This window comes from Bidens hawaiensis, unplaced genomic scaffold, assembly GCF_021521415.1.
Source record: "Bidens hawaiensis isolate Kalapana, Puna unplaced genomic scaffold, B.hawaiensis_p1.1 tig00005944_1, whole genome shotgun sequence".
NCBI lineage: Eukaryota > Viridiplantae > Streptophyta > Magnoliopsida > Asterales > Asteraceae > Bidens > Bidens hawaiensis.
In genome coordinates, this window is record NW_027491393.1 from 1,289,700 (window position 1) to 1,311,874 (window position 22,175).

At 38.6% G+C, this 22,175-nt stretch overlaps 1 protein-coding gene and 1 non-coding gene across 2 annotated transcripts; both read left to right on the forward strand.

The window, feature by feature from the left end:
- Nucleotides 1–5,152: 5,152 nt before the first annotated feature.
- TRNAK-UUU (transfer RNA lysine (anticodon UUU)) lies at nucleotides 5,153–5,225 on the forward strand. The gene has a single exon. It is a non-coding gene; the product is annotated as a tRNA-Lys (tRNA).
- Nucleotides 5,226–6,060: 835 nt separating this feature from the next.
- Nucleotides 6,061–19,246, forward strand: LOC143631149 (auxin efflux carrier component 5-like). The gene is made up of 5 exons (XM_077099996.1): nucleotides 6,061–6,728; nucleotides 7,676–7,761; nucleotides 7,848–8,005; nucleotides 8,078–8,154; nucleotides 19,174–19,246. The coding sequence occupies exons 1-5, from the start codon at nucleotides 6,061–6,063 to the stop codon at nucleotides 19,244–19,246; spliced, it is 1,062 nt and encodes a 353-aa protein (XP_076956111.1).
- The last annotated feature ends 2,929 nt before the right edge of the window (nucleotides 19,247–22,175 follow it).

A 22,175-nucleotide genomic window follows, 5' to 3' on the forward strand; every position in this document is an offset into this window, starting at 1 on the left:
CGAATGAAGACATGGTGAGCAAGTATCAGGCGGCCTCATACCTCATGGGCATTCAAGAAGATGAATTTCATGGTCTGGAGGATAGGCTTGACGCTGTGTTTGGGACTTGGAGAAGGTCTGGTGAGACTTCTCAAGTCGGTGGTTCACAGCCTACCGCTGGTCCTTCTGTGACCATGCGAGGAGTTCAGGCTGTAGTATCAGAAGGAGAGGCGACTGTTGGTCGGTTAGTACAACAAGGCGGCCAGTCTAGCGGTGTGGGTGGTGATGATGATGGTGATAACGATGGTGATGAAGAAGATGATGATGATGAAGTTCATGACAGCTTTGATGGTGATGACGATAATGTTGATGAAGGTGGAGCGGGTGGCGACGGAGGGGCCGGGGCAGCAGGAGGTGGAGGTGGGGATAACACTCAATCTCCTCCACCAGCTCAACATGACGTTCAAGACCCTGCTGCTCACGACTCGGCTGGCAAAGTCAGGGAACACGACACACAGATTATTAACATGTATAAAGATTTATTTTCTGATGACTTTGCAGGTGCTATGGATGACTTTATCGAAGCAGGAAAGAACTTGGAGCAACTCATTGATTAGAATACAGAGGCGAGGGTTGAAGACGATTACATCAATTACTCACCAAATCCAGACACTCCTCCTACTCAAGTTCAGACTACAGAGACTCCTGCTGCTGATCCCGTCTCCACTCCAACTGATGACTTGACACAGCAACCACTAAAGAGAAAGAGAAAGAATCATATAGTGTCAAGTCGTGCATGCGCCCGCGATCTCATCTATCCTTACCACGATGATTCGCTGATTGTATATGCAAAGTATAATAAGGAGAACGCGTGTTGGGCGATCAAGCGATATAGTGGTTATCTATTTTATCTCAACCATCATGAGCTGAAGTCACTACCAGAGCTTGACCTCAATTATCTTCGAAAAGCTCTAGGTCATGATGCGGTTGGGAGCACTCTGGATAGTTGGATCCCAGATTATCTTAATCGACAGTCGAAGATCGATTACAAGGAGTTTGAGCCAAATAAGGGTCGGAAATACAAGAACCCAAGAGAAATAGACCCAGCCACCGGAGAGCCACGAACCATGTGGAGATACAGGGCACCAAAGAATTGTCATATCATCTACCATGGAGAGCCCTTTATTCCCAACATCCTCTGAGACTTCACAGGCTGGGAATTTGACAACACGACAGGGGAGGCCGTCATACGCTGCAACGATCTGCCTGAGATTCGCGTATTTGACGAGCATGAGCTAATGGGGCTGCATATAGAAGATATCAAGAAGCTCTACAATTCACCCCTGGGAACCATCGAGGACATCGGTCGTCAGAACACAGACCGGATAGTAGAAGCCTTCAACAAATTTGTTAGAAGAGTTGTTGAACTTCCACTACCCGAGGACGGCTGGCTTGATTACGACACCGACGGGTTTCAATACTAAAGACTAGAGGGAGATTGTTAGGTCCCGTTTTGGATGTTTTAGTCTTTTGTATTGGTTCGGTTATGTATTTGAGGCCGATTGGTCATTTTGTATGTATTGGGCAGCGGTCCATTGTAAAGAAGCCCATTGGGACTTAGTGAATATAATTCATGCTTCTCATGCAAGCCAACCTATAAATAGGGAGCATGCCATGAGAGAAATAACCTTTTGCAAAAAATCTAATTACACACTTTCTCTCTTTCTCTCGGCCCTCTCTTTCTCTCTTATTACTCTCAACCGAACATAATCTCTAGATCCGAGACCTCTTGGTTGCTTAGTGTGATTTCCGCTAGCACTAAGTTAGGTTGATCCAAAGACGTTGTTAGATCCACCCGAATAGGGACCTACACGTTTGGGAACATATAAATTAACTCTCAAAATTAGGATACTTAATGTAGATAACCCAGTTCTACATTTTCCTATTGATGTCCAATGACCATCAATAAGTATCATGCTTCTCTTAGCAAGAAGATAGTTCTTAATTTTGAATCATATAACAGAATATATGCTTCAAACAATAAGAACTATCCACGAACACCAAATGTCCACATGATTTCGTACATCTCCGAAATCGTTCCCATGATGTCTTCAAGTGATGCAATTAGGCTCCCCCGCACAAGAGCTCTATGCAATCATAACATCACTCATTTGAGGTTCTCCCTCAGTGGTACTCCCACATTGAACAACTATTAACTACACACACGTCATTTAAACAATTTAATTTATTCACAACAACATCAAGTTGTTTAAAACCGTTCTAACGTCTTTGGGTTAATAAAAATTATTATGTAACGCGCTCGTTATAATATTTATGCAACTTCTAACCTGCTCGTTAGAATATTAACCGATTTTACGAAACCATTTTTTAAGACCCTTTGGTTTATACAATAAACCGCGTCTAACACGCTCATTAGAAAATTAAATGCTTTAAACAAAACGTATTGAAGCCTTTAAATCGTTTCTAACACGCTCATTAAAAATAAAATAAACGTTTATACATACGTTTTTATAATTTTGGTTTTACAAATCAAACCCTTCTAACATGATCGTTAGAATATTAACCGATTTCTTATACAAATATAATTGTTTCTAAGACGCTCGTTAGAGAATATAAATGCTTAGACAAAACGATTTTCAAGGCCTTTGGTTTATAAAATAAACTGTTTCTAACATGCTCGTTAGAAAATAAGATGTCTTATACAAATATAATCCTTTCCAACACACTCGTTAGAAAATATAATATATTTAGACAAAACCATTTCTAGGCGTTCGATTTATAAAATAAACCACTTCTAACCCGCTCGTTAGAAAATTAAACGCTTAGATAAAACGTTTCTAAACTTTGGTTAATATAAATTAAACATTTCTAATATGCTCATTAGAAAATTAACATTTAGATATAAACATTTTAAAAACTTTAGTTTATAATAAACCGTTTCTAACACGCTCGTTAGAAAAGTTAAATATTTAGACAAATATTTTAAGGTTTCGATTTATAAAATAATACGTATTTAACACTCATGTTAAAACCATTGACGTTTACACAAAACGTTCATTTATTTTATAACATTAACATGTTTCCAACGTGCATGTTAGAATGTCAAACGTTTACAAAACATTTGAACCAATATGGGTTAAAAAATACACAATTTTTAACATGCTCATTAGAGAGTAAAATTGTATAAGCCTTTATTATTTAACAATAATGATATTTTCTAAATGTTTGTTAAAACAAAACGTACGCAAACGTTTTATGGTTTAGAAAATATCTTTTCTAAGACGCACATTAGAAAATACATGTTCCAAAACATTTGAAACCAATAATTATTTAACAAATAATAATTAGAAAGATAAAACTTTGACAAATGTTTTCTTATATGGGTTTTTCACAACATACATTTTTCTAACATACTATTAAAAAAAAATCAAGTGATTCAAAATGCATTTTGAAACATTTATATATTTTTATATATGATTCGACTTAACGAAAAATAACCAAAACCCATAAACTCGAATGTGTTTAATCAAAACATTCATTTTCGGATTCTATATTGTTCTCCAATAGTTAATCCAACTCATTTTTACGCATACATGATTTGTTTGAAAAATTATAATGAAATTTTTTCAAATAGACATATATTTTTAACCATTACGATTATTCAAGATCCTCATATTGTTATTACTTGAAAATAATAGATTGTTCTAATAATTCAATATCCTCAGATTCTTAAAATAACGTTACTCAATTACGATGATGTCATTTTTTCTGAAAAATAAACTATGCTAGGTTAGTTTTTCAGAAATACTAATAGTAGTCGCTCCCACTAAATTAAAGTTATGCAAAACTTTTTAATCCGAACATTCGAATTAACCCACCGAAGGTGTTCTAAGTCCAACTTTGAAGGGACCAAACATTGGGTTTTTCCAAGAGTTAGCGTTAAAAAATCCGAATTGTAACCGATTTCCGTTTCTACAAAAGTCGCTCCTTTGAATAGAAACGAAAAGAAATGTTTTTTTAAAAACACAACCGTGTGAAACAAAACTAGTTTGAGTCACACGAGAATGTTTTGAATACACGAACGGTGATTTTTAAATATTTGTTTTAAGATTGTAGGAATCCTTTCGCGTATAAAAATAAAACACTTTTAATAAAGCGATTACAATACAAGGAACCAAACTATCTAGGAAAGCAAGTAAATTACAATACGAATTACACCGGAAAAAAACAAAATTACAATACAATTGAAATAAAATAATGCAAGAAAGGTGTAGACGAAGAATGGTGTCATGGTCTTTGTGGCTGAGGATCGTGTTTTACACGGGGCCCTTAAAACAAATTCCGGGTCTCTCCCCGTTTTGTTTCCCAGGGTACAACGGCCAAAGCAATATGTACTACCGGGGAGGGCTCTAGCACCCGAATAGTACCTTAAAGAAAATGATGAAGATGATCAAGAATGTTGGAATTTTTTAGGGAGAAAGTTGGAGAAAACACAAGAGAGAATGTGTTATTTTGTGTTTTTTGTATGTTTACAACCAATGAGCTCCCTTGGTATTTATACTAGTAGAAAGTTGAAACCATTTAACCATCATTAATGAAAAAATTGAAACACTCCAATCAACATTAACCAATACATTTAAGTTTTGACAAAACTTAATAACATGTTAAACGGCCTTGACTAAATTAAAGGTGTTTCAACTAATCATATAATAAAATAAACGAATTCACAATTAAAATATATTTTATTTACACAAAATTTTTCAACAGAACATACGTACAAAAAGTCTTAGAGTAAACAAAACGGTGCAAATAGAGAAGTTGAATCTTTGTATACATGTATATTTGATTGGCTCTAGATAGTTGAATGGGAGATGATATAAGGTGACTATATAGTTATATATCATGATGATAGTTCGATGAGGAGCCTCTGAGTGGAAGATTACTTAGTTATATTGTATGATTAAGTATCCAATTTGGTGAAAGCTATAGTGTGTGGGTAAGCTTTGAGGTTTGTGAATTCAGTTCGTGTGTAGGGGCATTCACACTAATGCACCTTTGAGTGTTGGTCGACCTATGAACTTGTCTATTTTGAACATGTTCTCATAATTAAGTGGATAAGAATTTGTATTTGGTTTTTATATTTAGATAATAAGCCGTTCTAGCTCAGTTGGTAGAGCGCGTGGCTTTTAACCATGTGGTCGTGGGTTCGAGTCTCATGGATAGCGATTCTAATTATCAATTCATAAAGGGGTAGCGGCACAACTTGTTGCCTGTTTGATTTATGTTTCGATGTAATAACATAAATAAATAAATGCCACTTTTTTTTATAATAAACACCAAAACAATGTAGCAAAACCCTCCTTACAACAAAGTGGATGTCACGTGTTCGAAACCGCTTGTGATCGAGCTTTCTTTTTCTAAGAGTCGACCAAGACTTTAAAACGGAGAGGCATGGATTTTACCTTGTGTCTCAGCCATGACACGCCGACGATGTATCATTAAGCTATCTTGACTTATTGATCTATTTAACATTTTGACTCTACATATTATATATAAAACAATAAAGAAAACTTTTGGCCCCAAAAAATTCCGGCTCCTATATGTAGTCGCTTACTCTACACATCCTTTGGGCTAACCCTAAAGGATGCATGAATAGGATATTTGGGTGCGAAAAGTTTCACTTGTGGCTCTAATTTTTTTGTTTTTCACTTTAAACTTCGAACTTTTAATGACTAGAACGTGAAAATTACATAAAAAATTAGGAGTGCAAAATCAATATAGTGACTTTTCACAAAGCCGACCAATATCCTTTTATTATGTCACATCTAAAGCATCCACCAAAACGAATCGTGTAGTGCAACAATAAGCATTTCTAGGCACCAAAAAAAAAACACCTTTTCTGATTTTGTTTTATTTTTATTTTATTTTCCCGTGACAAAATGTTCTTGAATGTGTGTATATAAATACTTCAACCAACTCCGAAATATAAAACACACATTTCTTTTTCTTTTGACATATATATGCCCTTTCTTTGAAGGGGTTCTGTTCTAAATTCCTAAAATGATTGGATTAGAGGACATTTACAAGGTGGTAGCCGCCACAGTGCCGCTTTATGTGGCTTTACTTTTAGGGTACGGGTCGGTGAGGTGGTGGCACATATTTACACATGAACAATGTGACGCCATTAACCGGTTTGTATGCTACTTCACTCTTCCTCTTTTTACTTTCAACTTCACAGCCCACATCGACCCGCTCAACATGAACTATTGGTTTATTGGTGCTGACGCGATTTCAAAAGTAATTATTGTGGCTGTGCTTGCATTTTGGGCAAGGTTTACTAGCAAAGGAAGTTGTTCATGGGCCATAACAAGTTTCTCTTTGTCCACTTTGACCAATTCTCTTGTTGTGGGTGTACCCTTGGTTAGGGCTATGTATGGTCAAGAATATGTGAACCTTGTTGTACAAGGTTCAGTGATCCAAGCCATTGTTTGGCTTACTGGTCTTTTGTTTGTGTTGGAATGTAGAAGAGCAGCAAAGATTGATTGCTCAGTCAATGCTACTGAAATCAAAGATTTGGAAGGAAACATGAAATCGGATGTTGATCAAGCCGTTGTCACTACTAAATCATCGATTGTGTCGCTGATGAAAGTTGTTTCTTTGAAACTTGCCATGAACCCGAATTCGTATTCATGTGTTATTGGCATCGTTTGGGCAACTTTATCAAATAGGTAATAAGATATAGATTTTTATTGTCAATATTTTATCATAAACATAGATACCTTTCAGTATCATATGATTTATTCGGCCTACCGTTTAAAAATCTGTTTATTAAAATGCAAAAAATCAAAAATATAAATAGAAATTATCTTGTACCCTCAATCAAGAAAATTAGTATATTTCCATGATGATGAAAAACATATATACTGGCCTGGGGATCCAAGCCTTAGGTGACAGGTGGCTATTGCCACAAACTCACAAATCAATCCATATTTTTATAGACGAGTAAAGAAAAGCATATATTACAAAATTATAACCACCCAATCACAACCAGGCTGGGCCTAGCTAGCAAATAAATATTTAAATAAAATTTAATCAATCTAAAATTCCCAAACCTTATATTTACAAGAATTTGAACCTATCACCTTCTTCTTTAAAAGGCAAACAAAAAACTATTAATTAATCTCGTGATTATTTTACATTTTTAATCTAACTATTATTTTACATAAATTATATACATACACATTTTTTTTTTTTAAATCTAGTAACATTTGATAAAGAAAAAGTTAGATTTAATTAGTAAATGATAAAATAAACATACTTACAACTTTTTAGTTTTATTTATTGTTTATTTATTTGTGTTTTCTCACAAAAGTTGTTGGTAATTATTAGAACATACTTAGTTAATTGTTTAAGTTATTTGTTGTTTCTCAATCCACCTCAATTTCTCATTTCACATCATAATTTTATTTAGCGGCAAACTTATGCACCTAATCTACTTTTAAAACTACGTCACTTTACTCAGAATCGACTTTGAATCATTAGCACTTAAGCGGAACTCCACCTAATCTAAAGGTTGGTGCCATTAGGTTACACGCTAGCCTTTTGGTTCACCACTCTATATTAATCTTTTGTATTTTAATGAACCTTTAAATTATATTTGTCGTTGTTATGCTAGGTTTAACTGGCCAATGCCGGATATGATTGAAGGATCGGTATTGATCATGTCTAAGGCAGGGACCGGCACTGCCATGTTTAGCATGGGTAAGGCAAATACTTATATATAGCTTACTTTCTAAATAAATTTATATACTAGTTATAATGCATGGCTATTGGGAAACTTGTTGCAGGTTTGTTCATGGCAAAGCAGGAGAAATTGATTGCTTGTGGAACAAGTTTGACAATTCTTGCCATTGTTTTCAAGTTTTTCGCCGGACCGGCAGCTATGGCTATCAGTTGCATCGCCGTTGGTTTGCATGGAGATGTATTACGTGTTGCTATTATTCAGGTGAGCACCTGTCGTTGACCGTAGTTTTGACTTCCACTAATAATTGGATACTGACTTCATTTCATATTACAGTCTGCTATACCTCAGTCCATCACTTCATTCATATACGCTAAAGAATATGGATTGCATGCGGATGTTCTTAGTACCGCGTAAGTTTTCATTTTCCTTTTTTTCAAAAAATACAATATAACCTCCTATGATAACAAATTTTTACCTAAAATGTTGTTTATTAGTGGATTATATAATTCAACAGAACCAAACATAGAAGTACTATTAATTAAGACTATTGTGTACTTTTAATGTAATTAGTGCTTGATAGAAGATAACATTACCTTGTCCAACTAATTAACAAAGCCATGGCACCCCCTACTCTCACGTTCACGGACACCCTTATACGTATCACTAAACCATAACATTTATGAAGGGAGTGTGAGATCGAGAGCAGTGGCGAAACTTGCGCTTATCAAAGGATGATTGAAGTCACGGAAAAATATTTTAGGGGTGCCTGGACTTAATACGTACCTATAAAATTTTTTGGACAAAATCTTGAAAATTACATTATTAAGCGGAAAAACGAACACCCAGTGTCCTTCAAAACCTTCACCCCTAATCCCTGATCGAGAGGATGTAACACCCCGACCAAAGGCGGATTATACATCGGGGCGCCACATATTGTTTCATTACTCGCGACACTATTGGGTGTCAATATTTAATAAATACATTCATTCGCGCACGCGCAGGGTAAACACAAGATATAAATAAACCAACATAAATCAATATATTATAAATCAAAATATTCGAACAGCAATAACTTGTCTTGATACATTTTAATCTAGGTCCAAAAGTAAAAAAAAACGTCCTATGTGTCCACAAGCTCCAAAACAGCTACTGCAAACCTGAACATGTGTTAAAATAAACGTCAAACACTTGCGTGTTGGTGAGAAATCAAGTTTAATACAATACATAGATAACAATAAATCTGCGCGCAACACGTGTATGTCTGGTGTTTAACAAGGGTGCAATCAGATTGTGATCAAGCCTAAATAGATCATAGCTCATAGTTCATAGTTCAATCCGTGCTCCCAATTGAGCACAAAAACGAGAAAACATCTGTGCAAGTGTAAACAAAGAAAACCGTAAACGATAGGTCTCCCGTGTTCATCTAATGGATCCATGAAAACTTCGGAATAGGCCGAACAAAGCGGTTAATGATACACACATACAAATAACAGCCAAGTAAACGTCCTCAACACATGGGATACTGCGCGACTAAAGTTCATAAACAAGTTTAAGACTCTAAGTTTGTATGAACACATGAACATCCCAAAACAGTAAAAATAAAAAGGGATTAGGTACGAGATTACTCACATGATAAACGATGCGGTGTAAGATAAAGCAAGAACCAACTTTAAACAAGCACAAGTTAACCTATAATTAAAGATTATTGTTTTAATGATTTGTTTTAAGTCTTGATTATAAGTTAGCATAATTAATAAGTAAATTATTATATATAATATATATATATATATATATTACCGGAAAAGCAGGGCAGAATCAGGGAGGAAGACGGAGGCAGAGAGGGAGGCGGCAGAGAGCAAGGAGGAGGTTAAAATAAGTGTTTGTGTGTGAAGTATTAGGAAAATAACATTATTATTTATAGGGAAACCCTAGGAGACATAAATCCAGAAAAAGGGGAAAAGATTCCAAGACAAACAGAACAAGACAAAACAAAAGATAACAAAAGATATCAAAAGCAAGTAAAAGATATCAAAAGATATGGCAGCTGCAGGGGGCAAGATAAAGCTGACAGGTTAACAGTAAAAAGCATGGGCGGGTCAGATAAAGGTACTGGTCAAGCATGGCAAAAGCAGATCTCAAAAGATAATGTCAGTCACTTTATCTGCCAACCAATAGGGTTGGCGCGCATGCTGCGCCGAAAGTAACTTTTCAGACATAAAGCAGATTAGGTCAACAGCTCAAAAGATAAGACAACACAAAAGCAAACGGCTAGATTCAACAGAAGAAAACTCAAAGGGTTCAGCGCGAGAAGGCTAAGGCGCGAAGGCAGACACAGAAGGTCAAGAGAGCGCGAGCGCGAAGGCAGACAGAACTAACCTTAACGCGTCGCGGAAAGAACTTCATTTCTAAGCGCGCCGCGGGAAGAATCACATTTCTTAGCGCGCCGCGGGAGGAACTAAAATTCCTAGCGCGCCGCGGGAAGAACTATAATTCTTCGCGCGTCGAGGGATGAACTACGATTCTTAGCGCGCTGCGAGAAGAACTACAAATCCTTAGCGCGTCGCGGGAAGAACTACCGTTCTTAGCGCGCTGCGAGAAGAATTACAATTCTTAGCGCGCTGCGAGAAGAGTTCGTCTCGCGTATCGCTGAAACAGGTGGTCTTCACGCAGGATTCCTTGCAAGGGGGTCTGCGCAGACAACCTTAGGCGGGAAGGAACAAAAGAGTTAGAAGAAAAAGAGGGAAACAAGGCTTAAGGGCGGGACGGCGACAAGAGGGAAAAGAAGGCGGAAAGAGAGAAGGAGAGGGACGGGACGGCGGAAAGAAAGAGAGGAAGAGGCGGGAAGGAAAATATATATATTATTATTAAAAGTAAAATATAAGTATAAATATTAAATAATAAAAGAAAGAGATCGGATAAGGGAAACGGGTACCTAGGTCGGGTCGGATCGGGGCAGATGTCACAGTCTCCCCTACTTTAAGAAATTTCGTCTCGAAATTTATCTCGAAGTAGGTTGCGCAGAGAACAGGTGCGGGTACTTGATCTTCATTTGATCTTCCCTTTCCCATGTGAACTCGGCTCCGCGCTTGGACTCCCAGCGAACTTTCACGATAGGGATACGACTGCGCTTGGTTTGCTTTACCTCGCGATCCAAAATCTCAACAGGCTTCTCAACGAAATGCATAGTTTCATCAACCTGAACTTCATCAAGTGGAATGTGAAAGTTCTCGTCAGCTAAACACTTCCTGAGATTGGATACATGGAACGTTGGATGAACATTACTGAGCGCGGGCGGCAGGTCAAGTCTGTAGGCAACTTTTCCTACACGCGCGAGAATCTTGAATGGACCAACATAACGAGGAGCAAGCTTACCCTTCTTCCCAAAGCGGACAACACCTTTCCAAGGCGACACTTTGAGGAGAACAAGATCACCAACTTGAAATTCGAGAGGCTTCCGCCTACGATCTGCGTAACTCTTCTGTCGGCTTCTGGCAGTCAGCAGATGATCACGGATCTTGGCGATTTTATCGGTTGTCTCTTGAACAAGTTCGGGTCCTGTGATTTGAGCTTCTCCCACTTCGCTCCAACAAATCGGGGAGCGGCACTTACGACCGTAAAGTGCTTCAAATGGGGCCATACCGATACTGGAATGATAGCTGTTATTATAAGAGAACTCAATCAAAGGCAGGTGTGAATCCCAATTACCTCCAAAATCAAGAACACAAGATCGGAGCATATCCTCAAGAGTTTGAATAGTTCGCTCAGACTGACCGTCAGTCTGAGGATGATATGCCGTACTCATGTCCAAGCGAGTTCCTAGCGCAGATTGGAGAGATTTCCAAAAGCGAGATATAAAACGGCCATCGCGATCGGATATGATGCTCAAAGGAGTACCATGGCGGCAGACAATTTCCTTGACATAAAGCTGCGCGAGTTGCTCAACACGGTAGTTTTCACGAATGGGCAGAAAGTGAGCAGACTTAGTCAAACGATCCACTATTACCCAAATGCTATCATGTTTGCTAGCTGTCAAAGGTAACTTGGTAATAAAGTCCATCGCTATACTTTCCCATTTCCACGTAGGAATTTCTGGTTGTTCGAGCAAACCAGATGGGCGTTGGTGTTCAGCTTTTACTTTAGAACAAGTCAGGCATCTAGCTACGAACACAGCAATATCCTTTTTCATACCGGGCCACCAATAAGTAATGCGCAAATCCTTGTACATCTTATCAGCGCCAGGATGAACGGAATATCGAGATTTATGCGCTTCACTCAGGATATCAGCGCGAAGATTCTCATCAAAGGGAATCCAGATGCGATTGAGATAGCAGAGAATTCCACTCAGATTAGGGACAAAATGCGCTTCCGCGCCACACGCTAACTCGGCGCGAAGGTTACCATTACTGATGGATGCGCGCTGCGCGTCACGAATGCGTGATTCAAGATTGCTCTGAATCGGCGCAAAGTGAAGCTGCGTGCGCGGCAAGATACAGTTAAGCTGGCAGGGTTTTCGGCTGAGCGCATCGGCTACCACATTAGCCTTACCAGGATGATACCGGATCTCACAATCGTAATCGCTGATGAGTTCGTTCCATCGGCGTTGCCTCATGTTGAGTTCCTTTTGATTAAAGATATGCTGAAGGCTTTTATGGTCAGTGTAGAGGATACACTTAGTACCATAAAGGTAGTGTCTCCAGATCTTCAAGGCAAAAACAACTGCACCTAGTTCGAGGTCGTGAGTTGTATAATTCTTTTCATGAACCTTAAGTTGCCTCGATGCGTAAGCGATAACCTTGCCTCGTTGCATAAGAACACAACCGAGACCTTGGTTAGAGGCATCGCAGTACACGACAAAATCATCATTACCCTCAGGTAGCGCAAGAACAGGAGCTTCACACAACAAACACTTGAGCGTTAGAAAGGCTTCTTCTTGCTTCGAGCCCCAAATATACGGTTTACCTTTGTGCGTTAGAGCTGTTAAAGGCAAAGCGATTTTCGAGAAGTTCGAAATGAAGCGCCGGTAATAACCAGCTAAGCCCAGAAAGGAACGGATCTCGGAAGGAGAGGATGGCGTGATCCAGTTCTTGATTGCTTCAATCTTGGATGGGTCGACATGAATACCCATCTTGTTGACAACATGACCAAGAAACTGTACTTCATCAGACCAGAATTCGCACTTGGAAAGCTTAGCATAGAGTTGCTCAGCTCTAAGCTTTTGCAATACCAATCGGAGATGTTGCTCATGCTCGGCCTTGGTCTTAGAATACACCAGAACATCATCGATAAACACAATTACGAATTTATCCAAGAAAGGCCTACACACCCGGTTCATTAGATCCATGAAAACGGCGGGTGCGTTGGTCAAACCGAAGGACATGACCAAGAATTCAAAATGGCCATAACGAGTTCGAAAAGCAGTCTTCGGAACATCTTCATCGCGGATGCGCAACTGGTGATAGCCAGAGCGGAGATCAATCTTCGAGAAACAAGAGGCACCTTGGAGTTGATCAAAGAGGTCGTCAATACGCGGTAAGGGATACCGGTTTTTAATGGTGAGTTTGTTCAACTCGCGGTAATCAATACACATGCGAAACGATCCATCTTTCTTTTTAACGAACAACACCGGAGCACCCCAGGGCGAAGAGCTAGGGCGAATGAATCCTTTAGCGGTCAACTCTTGAAGTTGACTTGCCAATTCTTGCATCTCAGCGGGTGCAAGACGATAAGGAGATTTAGCCACGGGGGAAGCACCAGGGACAAGATCAATACGGAACTCGACTTCACGAGCGGGAGGGATACCAGGAAGATCATCAGGAAAAACTTCAGGGAAATCACGCACAACAGGGATATCGCGAAGCTTCTTCTTTTCTTCAGCAGGTTTAACCACATGGGCTAGAAATGCAATACACTTCTTCCGCATGAGTCTTTGGGCTTCGGCGCAAGACATAAGTTTAAGACCGCGGGAGGGTTTTTCGCCGTAGATGTGAAGATCACCATTTTCTCGAGGAATGCGAATCAACTTCTTGGCGCAAATAACTTCGGCGCGATTATTCGAGAGCCAGTCCATACCAATAATAACATCAAAGCTCCCAAGAGGCATGGGGATGAGGTCGATCAGAAAATCGTTTTCGTTAAGGTTAAGCGTGCAATTTTTAATCACAGAGTTAATTAAAACAGTTTCACCGTTAGCCAATTCAACTGAAAAATCTTCTTTTAAATCGCTGCGCGGTCGCGCAAGCTTCTGCTCGAAGGCGCGAGAGATAAAACTTCGATCGGCGCCAGTATCAAAAAGTACAGAAGCATAAAATCCGTTAAGCAAAAATGTACCATTAACTACGTCATTATTCGCTTGCGCTTGGTGCGCGGTTATGTTAAAAGCTCGTCCACGCGTTACTTGGTTCGAAATCTGGTTCACCGGATTCGCTTGCGTAATCTGAACTTGTAGTCTCGGGCACGCGTTCCGGAAATGACTGGGATCACCGCAGTTATAGCACGACCTGGGTCGTGGGTTCTGCGGGTAGACTGGTGGTATTGGATTGGCGAGAGGGACTCTACAGTATTCGGTTGAGTGACCAACGCGGCCACATCGGTTACATTGTCGACACGGGGTTTGGGTTGGGTGGTGAAGTCTACAGGTTGGGCAAAAGGGTTGGTTTCCTATGTAAGGTTTCTTAGGAGGCGGGGCAGGGAGTGCGGGATTGGTTAAGGCATAGTTGTGGACTATAGGGGGAGTTGGGTAGGCTGATAGAGGGTTAGGCGCGTAAACTGGAGGTTGGTAGGCGGGTTGCTGGACTATGGGCGGGTTGGTAAGCGCATAGGCCTTGCGCCTGCGCTTGAGGTTGTTACGGTTTGAGGATTCTGGTTTGGTTTCTGTTGGTTCAGGGGCAGTCTTGGTGGGTTTGGTCTTTTCTGTTCCCCGCAGGAACAGGGTTCCTGCTCTGACATGGTTGTCGCTGAGCACAGCGGCCAACTCGATGGCGTCAGAGAGGGTTACTGGGTTTCTGGCCCATACAGAATCTTGAATTTCCATGGGGAGACCCCCAAGGAATTTCTCTATGGCTCGGCGGGAAGGGGTAACAAGGTGAGGGACCAGTAAGCTTAGCTCGTGGAAGCGCGTCGCGTACTCGCGCGCTTCACCGCTGTATTGCTTCAAGTTCCAGAATTCCTCCTCTAGGCGCTTAATTTCGTTGGGAGGGCAGAATTCTCGCGTCAGAATTTCCTTGAATTCCTCCCATGTCATGCTAGAAGCAGCCTCTGCGCCACGCGCATGAGCTACTCCATTCCACCATGTAAGCGCTCTAGATTCCAGGACACTGGAAGCATACAGGGTTCGTCTGTCTGAGGGGCATTGGGTGTGGAGGAAAGTGTTTTCAATCTTCTCGAGCCATTGAAGCATCATGGTGGCTCCTTCAAGACCTGTGAACTTCGGAGGGTTACCCGCGTTGAAGGATTTAATGTTGTAACCAGAGGTGTTGGTATTGTTTTGGCTCAAAGCTTGGGCTATTGCGGCGGCCATTTCCTGGGAACGTTGCTGTCTACGCATGCGCGAGGCTTCTCTTCTCTGAAATCGGCGAGATAGCGGAGGCATTCTATAAAAGTTTTAATTTTAGTTAATATCTTGGTTTTAGCACAAAGTTTAATCTTATAAAGCTTGGTTTCGCGGAGTCAGATACTATCAAAAGTTAAAGTAGATTAAATGACTTTAAATGCAGACTTAATAAAGGTAACAAATTCGAATCAAGAATCGACAATTCGTGTATCACCATGACTTTCCGAATTCCCGATTTAAAATATACGAGCAAACGAGTATTGGAGATTGACGATTCATGTATCACCATGACTTTTCAATCTTCAATATAAAACATACAAGAAAATGAGTATTGGAGGTTGACAATTCATGTATCACCATGACTTTTCAAGTCTCCAACCTCAGAACATAATCGTAAATGGAAATTGAAAATCAACTATTCATGTATCACCATGACTTTTCGGATTTTCAAATCCAACAAACGAATATGTAAGAAAAATCAATAAAAATCGAAATATCGCGAAATAAAACATAAAATCATATACTGCGCAAGCGCGAGCATATTTATAAACAACGAGTAATTAACAATAAGCGCGCAAACATGAGATTTCTCTCATGCGCGAGAAGGGACTCTTAGGTATTCTAGGCCGTTACGTCTAACCACCTATCCTAAAGTCAACAAGCTCTGATACCAATCTGTAACACCCCGACCAAAGGCGGATTATACATCGGGGCGCCACATATTGTTTCATTACTCGCGACACTATTGGGTGTCAATATTTAATAAATACATTCATTCGCGCACGCGCAGGGTAAACACAAGATATAAATAAACCAACATAAATCAATATATTATAAATCAAAATATTCGAACAGCAATAACTTGTCTTGATACATTTTAATCTAGGTCCAAAAGTAAAAAAAAAACGTCCTATGTGTCCACAAGCTCCAAAACAGCTACTGCAAACCTGAACATGTGTTAAAATAAACGTCAAACACTTGCGTGTTGGTGAGAAATCAAGTTTAATACAATACATAGATAACAATAAATCTGCGCGCAACACGTGTATGTCTGGTGTTTAACAAGGGTGCAATCAGATTGTGATCAAGCCTAAATAGATCATAGCTCATAGTTCATAGTTCAATCCGTGCTCCCAATTGAGCACAAAAACGAGAAAACATCTGTGCAAGTGTAAACAAAGAAAACCGTAAACGATAGGTCTCCCGTGTTCATCTAATGGATCCATGAAAACTTCGGAATAGGCCGAACAAAGCGGTTAATGATACACACATACAAATAACAGCCAAGTAAACGTCCTCAACACATGGGATACTGCGCGACTAAAGTTCATAAACAAGTTTAAGACTCTAAGTTTGTATGAACACATGAACATCCCAAAACAGTAAAAATAAAAAGGGATTAGGTACGAGATTACTCACATGATAAACGATGCGGTGTAAGATAAAGCAAGAACCAACTTTAAACAAGCACAAGTTAACCTATAATTAAAGATTATTGTTTTAATGATTTGTTTTAAGTCTTGATTATAAGTTAGCATAATTAATAAGTAAATTATTATATAATATATATATATATATATTACCGGAAAAGCAGGGCAGAATCAGGGAGGAAGACGGAGGCAGAGAGGGAGGCGGCAGAGAGCAAGGAGGAGGTTAAAATAAGTGTTTGTGTGTGAAGTATTAGGAAAATAACATTATTATTTATAGGGAAACCCTAGGAGACATAAATCCAGAAAAAGGGGAAAAGATTCCAAGACAAACAGAACAAGACAAAACAAAAGATAACAAAAGATATCAAAAGCAAGTAAAAGATATCAAAAGATATGGCAGCTGCAGGGGGCAAGATAAAGCTGACAGGTTAACAGTAAAAAGCATGGGCGGGTCAGATAAAGGTACTGGTCAAGCATGGCAAAAGCAGATCTCAAAAGATAATGTCAGTCACTTTATCTGCCAACCAATAGGGTTGGCGCGCATGCTGCGCCGAAAGTAACTTTTCAGACATAAAGCAGATTAGGTCAACAGCTCAAAAGATAAGACAACACAAAAGCAAACGGCTAGATTCAACAGAAGAAAACTCAAAGGGTTCAGCGCGAGAAGGCTAAGGCACGAAGGCAGACACAGAAGGTCAAGAGAGCGCGAGCGCGAAGGCAGACAGAACTAACCTTAACGCGTCGCGAAAAGAACTTCATTTCTAAGCGCGCCGCGGGAAGAATCACATTTCTTAGCGCGCCGCGGGAGGAACTAAAATTCCTAGCGCGCCGCGGGAAGAACTATAATTCTTCGCGCGTCGAGGGATGAACTACGATTCTTAGCGCGCTGCGAGAAGAACTACAAATCCTTAGCGCGTCGCGGGAAGAACTACCGTTCTTAGCGCGCTGCGAGAAGAATTACAATTCTTAGCGCGCTGCGAGAAGAGTTCGTCTCGCGTATCGCTGAAACAGGTGGTCTTCACGCAGGATTCCTTGCAAGGGGGTCTGCGCAGACAACCTTAGGCGGGAAGGAACAAAAGAGTTAGAAGAAAAAGAGGGAAACAAGGCTTAAGGGCGGGACGGCGACAAGAGGGAAAAGAAGGCGGAAAGAGAGAAGGAGAGGGACGGGACGGCGGAAAGAAAGAGAGGAAGAGGCGGGAAGGAAAATATATATATTATTATTAAAAGTAAAATATAAGTATAAATATTAAATCATAAAAGAAAGAGATCGGATAAGGGAAACGGGTACCTAGGTCGGGTCGGATCGGGGCAGATGTCACAGAGGACCCCCTCCTACTTATGTGACTCTACAATCCACATGATATTTATATTTTTTATCTTTCACTTAATTATTATTATTATTATTATTATTATTATTATTAGGAATTTTTACATATTTCCCCTTACTTAACACCCTTAGTTACATATTTTCCCACACCTAAACAAGCAATTACATATTTGCCCTTTTCATATCAAATTATCAAGTTACTCATATCTCTTGCCATTAATAATTAATTAAAATACAAAGTTATATTAGCAATTTTTAAACACACACCATCAAATCATCTTCTTCAACCTACTTCCGGCAAGCTCGATTTATTCCAGCAAGCTTCCGGCCTTCTCATCACCGCCATAAATGACTACCACCACTTTTTCCCTCTGAATCCTGCCGTCTCATGTAAATTTTTTGATTATACTTGAGTTGTTTTTGTTGGTTAAAAAAAATTAAATCCAAAACTTTTTATATTGACTATTGATTAAAAAGTTCGATGCTAATTGGTTTATTAATGTTCAATGTGTTTGTCTTTATATCGACTCAGTTTGGATTGAACTTGAGAGGATATGTAGTTGATGTTTTAGGAAGGGAATATATGTAAATGCTTATTTAATTATGTCATTAAGGATAAAACAGTCGTTTAATTAGTTAATTTTAATGAAATGGGGAGATATCAATATGTGTGGTTTAGGGAGGGAAATATGTAATTGATTTTTTAGGGATGGGTAATATGTAATAAGAGAACTTAGTAAGGAGCTATATGTAAATGCCCCATTATTATTATTATTATTATTATTATTATTATCTTTGTCTAAGAGCATCACAGCGATGGACAATCGTAGGCGATGCCTCCTCGCGGCGTCCGCTTTCTTTCAACTCCTTTCCCTCCCGCTCTAAACCCTAGTTAAATCCTGTACATAGAGAATTAACTACGTACATTTGTTATCTGCAATCCTTTTATATAAAATTTATGTATTCTACAGGTAATATATTAGAAAAGTTGTTCTTTTTACTAGAATTTTTATATTAGAACTGTAATCATTTTTTGTTTTATATATTCGCATACTTTTAAGGAGTGAGAAAAAAAAAGCCTTTTATGTCACTGATATCCTTTGTATCTAATTTTGTTTTTCAGGGTTGTCATTGGCATGATTGTCAGTCTCCCCATTATGGTTGGCATCTATGCTGTGTTGGAATTTTTGCACTAATTCCTTCCCATACAAGTGATCTAGCAGTATGAATTAAAAGTATTAGATCCTTGCATTTATCGTTTTATCTTAAATGACCAAAATATATGACATTTCAGTTTGCAAAAAGCCCACCCATTTTCAACTGAGTTTTATGTATTTTCTAAGTCAGTTATATAATGTTCTTTGTAACAAACGATAACTTACCTTGAAGATTTTTGAATGATTTACATGCATGATAGTAATTAAAGTAATAATTAATAATTACAACCATAATAATATAATGAAAATTTTTAGCTCAAATGTTTCTTGTTGCTCTAAACAGATGTAATGTTCTTTTCAGTATGGTCAAACAAGTGTACGTACTAACTATACTTCTGTAACTATAAGTTGGCTTGTATAGTGACAAAATATTAAATGCAAAATTTAAAATGTTAGTGACCAAGCATCTTGTAACTATGTATTGCATGCCTAGTTGTAATTATAGCACCATAGTGGACTTTGATTCTTATGTTTGAAGGAAAGCATAATAACAAGGTTCCTTCTTCTTTCTCCTCCTCTCTTTTCTCTCTAGATTTTAGGAAGAAGGAAGAGGGATGCATTTTTATGATTAGGAGATATAATGTATCTCTTTGTACTTTCACTGGAGATTATCATGACACTTTTAAATTTATAAAACAGGGTTGTTTCGCATTTTAAATAATTTTATGCCATATGTTACTAATCAAATCTTAAATAGTTTTCTATAAAGGTGTCAGGATCGATTAACAAGTAACATCAATTATAATGAACGAATCTTGTATTATTGATTTGTTATAAAAGACGGACGATTTACAATGGTGGTGGCCAGAGGTATTTATAGCCTCGCTGGCGGTTACATCCGAACCGGTGTGTAGTTTCACAAAGGACTCTACGTTCCGTTATAAGTTACAAAATTTACAAATTAATACACTAACTATTACTAATTACATTTTGTACCCTAAATACACTAACAGAACATTCTAACAGAGTTTATCTATTCTATAATAAACTAACAAAATATTTAACGAAACTTTAACGAGATCGATGATTAACCAACAATCACCCCCTTAATCTCGATCTTCAACACAACTTTCTTTGCCTTCATGGTAGTGTAGCTAAACTATGTATGAGATGAGCCTCCAGATCTTCCTCTCTTTCTTTGTTTCTCCATTTTGGACATTCATATGCAAAGTGATCATATTCATTACATTCATAGCATTTGAGATCACTTTTGTCTTTGTTTTCGCGACTCAAATTCCACATTTCCTTTCTTCCTTGAAAGGTTCTCCTTGATCTTTGTCTTGGCTTCTATTACCATGACTTCTTCCACGACGCTAATTCTTAGGATGATTACTAGTCATCAGGAGCTTTCTTTCATTATCGTCTCCTAGTTCGTCTTTACTTTTAAGGCGCTCTCCAAAAGCTATAATTCTTCCTATCGCTTCTTCAAATGGCATTTTGTCAATTTTCAAATATTGCTTGATAGATGCCACGATTGGTAGAAACTTCTTTGGAATTGAATTAAGTAATTTTCTTACAAGTATCTTATCCTTAAGATTAGAACCAAAACTTTTAAATTTGGCTTCTATGCTTCCCAATTTTTCAGAGAAATCACTCACGGTTTCATTTTCTTTCATCTAATTTAATATCTCTTGCTCGCTCCTTAATGTTTGTAGACTTGGCTTCTGAACTAGATCCGCTCCTAGGTGCCGAACTTTTATCGCGTCCCACACGTCTTTTGTTGTCGGGTGTTTTGCCACTTGCATCAAAATATCTTCAGGCAATGTTTGTAGGATCATTATCTTGGTCGTATATGCCTTCTTCTCATCAACTTCTTCTGAGCTTACTGCTTCCCAAAGACCAAAAGCCTTTAAGATTGCCTCCATCAACAATGCCCATGTTGTATATATTGTCTTGCTCATGAAGTTTTCCTGATCCACTTGACGAATCTTCTTTGCCAGACATATTTTCTTACTTCTTACTTCTTACTTGATTGAACCACACAGGTTATTCTTCTTACCACACATGATTTGTACCACACAGGATTTATTTGCCACACGCGTCTTTGTCTCCACACAGGTCTTTGTTTGCCACACAGAACTTAGATGCCACACATGTCTTATTCTTGCTCAATGAATCACGAAGATTCAGAGCGTTTTATTCAAACTACACATGTTAGATTCTTTTATTCAAGTTCTTTATTATTCCTTTTTAGAAAGAGAATAAATATCTTAGAATTCCTTTTTCCCTTTTCTAATAATAAATTAATAATTGTTTGTAACAAACAATCAACCTTTCAATTTTGGTCGATATAAACTACCACATGCCTGTCTCCAGTTTTGTTTCCCAATTCTACTCAAAACACGATGTCTACCTACCGCTGGTTCTCAATATCGCCGGTCAACTAAATCACACTCCGTTTGCGATTGACTGCTTGTTCTCTTTTTGCATCTTTGGACTTCACAATTTGCGATTCTGTAACAATATACAACAAACGTGTTGATCTAATGGTTTGTTCGATTGGTGATTAAAATAACACCCTGCGATCCTTCTTCTATGAATTTGCAATCTGTAAGTTGAAGTCGTTCTTGTTTATTTACCACCGATTAGGGTTCCAAATTTAGGGTTTTTTTAGAGCCTCGCTCTGGTACCAATTAAAGGTGTTAGGATCGATTAACAAGAAGTAACATCAATTATAATGAACGAATCTTGTATTATTGATTTGCTATTAAAAACGGATGATTTACAATGGTGGTGGCCGGACGTATTTATAGCCTAGCTGGCAGTTACATCCGAACCGGTGTGTCGTTTCACAAAGGATGCGACGTTCCGGTATAGGTTACAATATTTACAAATTAATACACTAACTATTACTAATTGCATTTTGTACCCTAACTACACTAACAGAACATTCTAACGGAGTTATCTA